We start from the raw sequence: 3,744 nt of genomic DNA, 5'->3' as shown, positions 1-3,744 counted from the left end.
TTGAATTTCAAAAATGTTTATTAGGCTTCTATTGCACATGGAAGACTGAGGCAGGTGGTGGAAGAGGACTAATGCTTAGAAAAGGCATGGACCTTCTGCTCACAAGGCTTAAACTCTCTTATTTGTCTACACATTGTTAGAGATGTTATGATATCTTCACACTATTTGAGGTTGGTGTCATGGAGAACAACAATTACACTTCCATGTTTTAGTGTCATTTTAACAGCAGAATTCAATGATGCCTCAACCACAGGTTGGAGACAGTATAGCACTTCTTACCTTTCTTATGTTCTTTTGCAGCAATGCCTAACCATACCTCAGTGAATGAGTTTATTCTTCTTGGAATAACAGACACTCGGGAACTGGAACCTTTCCTCTTTGCCATTTTTCTCATCATGTACATCCTCATCCTTACTGGAAATGGTACCATCTTGGTGATTGTCATCTCTGAGCCTCAACTCCATTCCCCCATGTATTTCTTCCTGGGTAACCTTTCCTGTCTGGATATCTGCTGTTCCACAGTAACATTGCCCAAAATGCTAGATGACTTCCTCTCCACCCACAAGACCATCTCCTTTTTGGGCTGTATTACTCAGCTCCATTTCTTCCATTTCCTTGGTAGCACAGAGGCCACCCTTCTGAGTGTCATGGCCTTTGATCGCTTTGTGGCCATCTGTAATCCACTCCACTATATGACTCTCATGAAGCACCAAGTTTGTCTCTCCTTGGCTGCTATAACCTGGATCACTGGTTTTTTCCATGCCTTACTCCATTCCATTATGACTTCCCACTTGACATTCTGTGGATCCAACCATATCCAACACTTCTTCTGTGATATCAAACCACTACTGGATCTGGCTTGTGGGAACACAGAGCTCAACCAGTGGTTGCTTGAAACAGTCACTGGCACTATTGCCATTAGCCTCTTCTTCTTTATACTCCTCTCGTACTTCTACATTATCAGTTTTCTCCTTTTCAAGAGTCGTTCTTGTAGTGTGCTTCAGAAAGCATTATCAACTTGTGCTTCTCACTGCATAGTGGTCATTTTTTTCTATGTACCTGCTGTTTTCATCTATATTGATTCCACTTCAGGCAGCACCATGGATCAGGACCAAATATTGGCCATCATGTACAGTGTAGTTACTCCAGTTCTTAATCCACTGGTCTATACCTTGAGGAATGAGGATGTGAAAGGGGCACTCAACAAAGCCATTAGAAAGAAATTGTGGCCTGAACACTTTTAAAGAACTATTCTGGGGTTATTTTTAATTTATAGAAGAAGAAGAAGAAGTCTAATTGAATTTCTGGGTTTAGATATATAATGTGTTTGGACCATCATCAACTGCTGATTTTTTTTGAGTGATGAGATAGATGTAACTGAGGTGTTTTTAAAGGTTTAGGAACCCTAAGTTCTAAGAGTGTGAACTTCAGTTGATTCCTACTCTAAGACTAACCTTCTCTCTCCATTTCCCATTAATTTTCAATTAAAACTTCATGACTTTTGGAACATTCTTCCCTACTCTGGTAGTTACTGGAGTATTAAAAACGCATAACCACCTGTCTGATTGTCTAACATGACAAGACAGGAATATTATAAATGCTGGAGAAGATGTGGGAAAATTGCAACACTAATGCGCTGTTGGTGGAGTTGTGAAGTAATAGAACCATTCTGGAGAGCAATTTGGAGCTATGTCCAGAAGTTTTTAAAAATATGTATACCCTTTGATTCAGCAATACCACTTCTAGTGTTGTATCCCAAAGATGCCTCAAAACTGGGAAAGGGGCAACATGTACAAAAATATTTATAGCATCTCTTTTTGTGGTGGCCAAGAACTGGAATTTGAGGGTACGTTCATCAATTGAGGAATAACTGAACAAGTTGTGGCAAAGTATTGTGCTATGAAATAATGATCAGATGGACCTCAGAAAAACCTGGAAAGACTTATATGAATTGATGCTGAGTGAAGTGAGCAGTACCAAGATAACATTACACACAATAACAGCCACATTGTGCTGTCTATGACTCGATAGACTTAGCTATTCTCAGCAATGAAAGAACCTAAAATAACAACAAAATATTCATTCTAGAACATGCTATTCATATCCAGACAAAAAAACATCGAGTCTGAATGCAGACTGAAGAATACTATTCATTCTCTTTTTTTGATTTGTTTTGTTTTTCTCATGACTCCTCCCATACATTCTAATTCTTTTATACAACACCACTAATGGGAAAATATTTTTAATAAGAATGTATATATAGAGTGTACATTTGATTGAATGTGATCTTGGAGAGGGGATAAAGAAAGGAGACGAGAAAAATTTAAAACTTATGGAAGTTAATTTTGCAAATTAAAAATAAATTAATTTCTTAAAAAAGTGTATTACAGTACAGTTGTATAGTAGAGTAAGACCGAACCTTTCAAGATAATTTCATCCTCACTTCTTTATTTTTCCTATTGGAAATGGAATCCTGAGATGGTACGTGCTTGGTTCAAAGTTGAGTAAGTGGAAGAACAATGATTTGAATCATTATCTTTTGCTTGCAACTCTTATACTCTTCCAAGAATGTTACATTAATTCCTTCAAGGGCTCTTCCTTTGTCATTTGATTCTGGTTCTGACAAAACACTCAAAATATCATACCTTCTAGATGGAAAATCGCATTTTTTTCTTGAAAGATTTTCAATTCTTATTTTCTTCCTTTTTTCTTTTTTTTAAATATTACTCTCACCACTTACTACAGAGATCATGTCCTTACAGTAAATAAGTATAGCCAAGCAAAACCAGGAAACATATTGATTATATTGCAAGGTTTTAAAAACAGTACAATTTATATCTTAGGATGGAATAAAAATATAAGCCCTTAATATTGTTTTATTTTATTTTTAGACAATGACGAGTACTTATAAATTGAGAAGAAAAAAACTAGATTCAGACACTATATGTATCTGGTTAGAAAAGAATAGCCATGCTCCAATACCCCCATGTGTAAGCAATATTATGAGATATGGCTAATCTCACTTTTATGTCACTCCTAAGCCTTCCACTTGACTCATTCTTTTACTTACTGTTATCTTCCTGAGCTTTAGAGTGATCCAGGGTTGTTGTGATCATTTATTTTTCTTAGTAAATTTGTAATCTTTTACATTAATTAACTTAACCACCATCTGAGTCCATTAACCAATCATTATTTAATATACTGGAGAAACCTTCCTTATATTTACCACTCATTTCTCTATTATGAAACAAATAGTAAAAAACTGAATGTATACAATTTATTGACAAATGAAATGAAATAAAAAGCAGACACATAATTATTTACAATATTTTGTCCTTTAGAAAGTTTATATCCTAAGGATCTTTAACTGTTTTTCACTTATCTGAAAACTCAGCCTCTCACCATTTAATTTAATTTAGAAACTGATTAGTCTCTTAAGAATATTTTTAAAAAAACATTTTTTCCCAAGAAAAATGTCAAATTTAGTATCTTGGCAAATAAGCTACCTTGATTCTTTCTCTTTGAGCTTTCTCACCTAAGCACAGGAAGCAGTATTCCTGGAATATACTATATTTGCTAGCTTTTTATCGACTCTTCAGAGAATTTATATTTTTATATAACCTATGGACTTTTTAAGTGAACCTGATGTTATTTATAGCGCTCCTTTATAACAAATCAAAATTTTTTTCTGACCAAAAATAAATTTAATATCATCTTCTGTCTTCTCTGCAGTTTAATCATAGA

General features: G+C 34.9%; 1 protein-coding gene across 1 annotated transcript; it reads left to right on the top strand.

The window, feature by feature from the left end:
- Window positions 1–302: 302 nt before the first annotated feature.
- On the top strand, window positions 303–1,244 carry LOC140522704 (olfactory receptor 12D1-like). Its single transcript, XM_072638014.1, has one exon. The coding sequence runs from the start codon at window positions 303–305 to the stop codon at window positions 1,242–1,244; it is 942 nt and encodes a 313-aa protein (XP_072494115.1).
- Window positions 1,245–3,744: the final 2,500 nt, after the last annotated feature.

This window comes from Notamacropus eugenii, chromosome 2, assembly GCF_028372415.1.
Source record: "Notamacropus eugenii isolate mMacEug1 chromosome 2, mMacEug1.pri_v2, whole genome shotgun sequence".
NCBI lineage: Eukaryota > Metazoa > Chordata > Mammalia > Diprotodontia > Macropodidae > Notamacropus > Notamacropus eugenii.
This window is presented reverse-complemented; position numbering and strand designations above follow the sequence as displayed.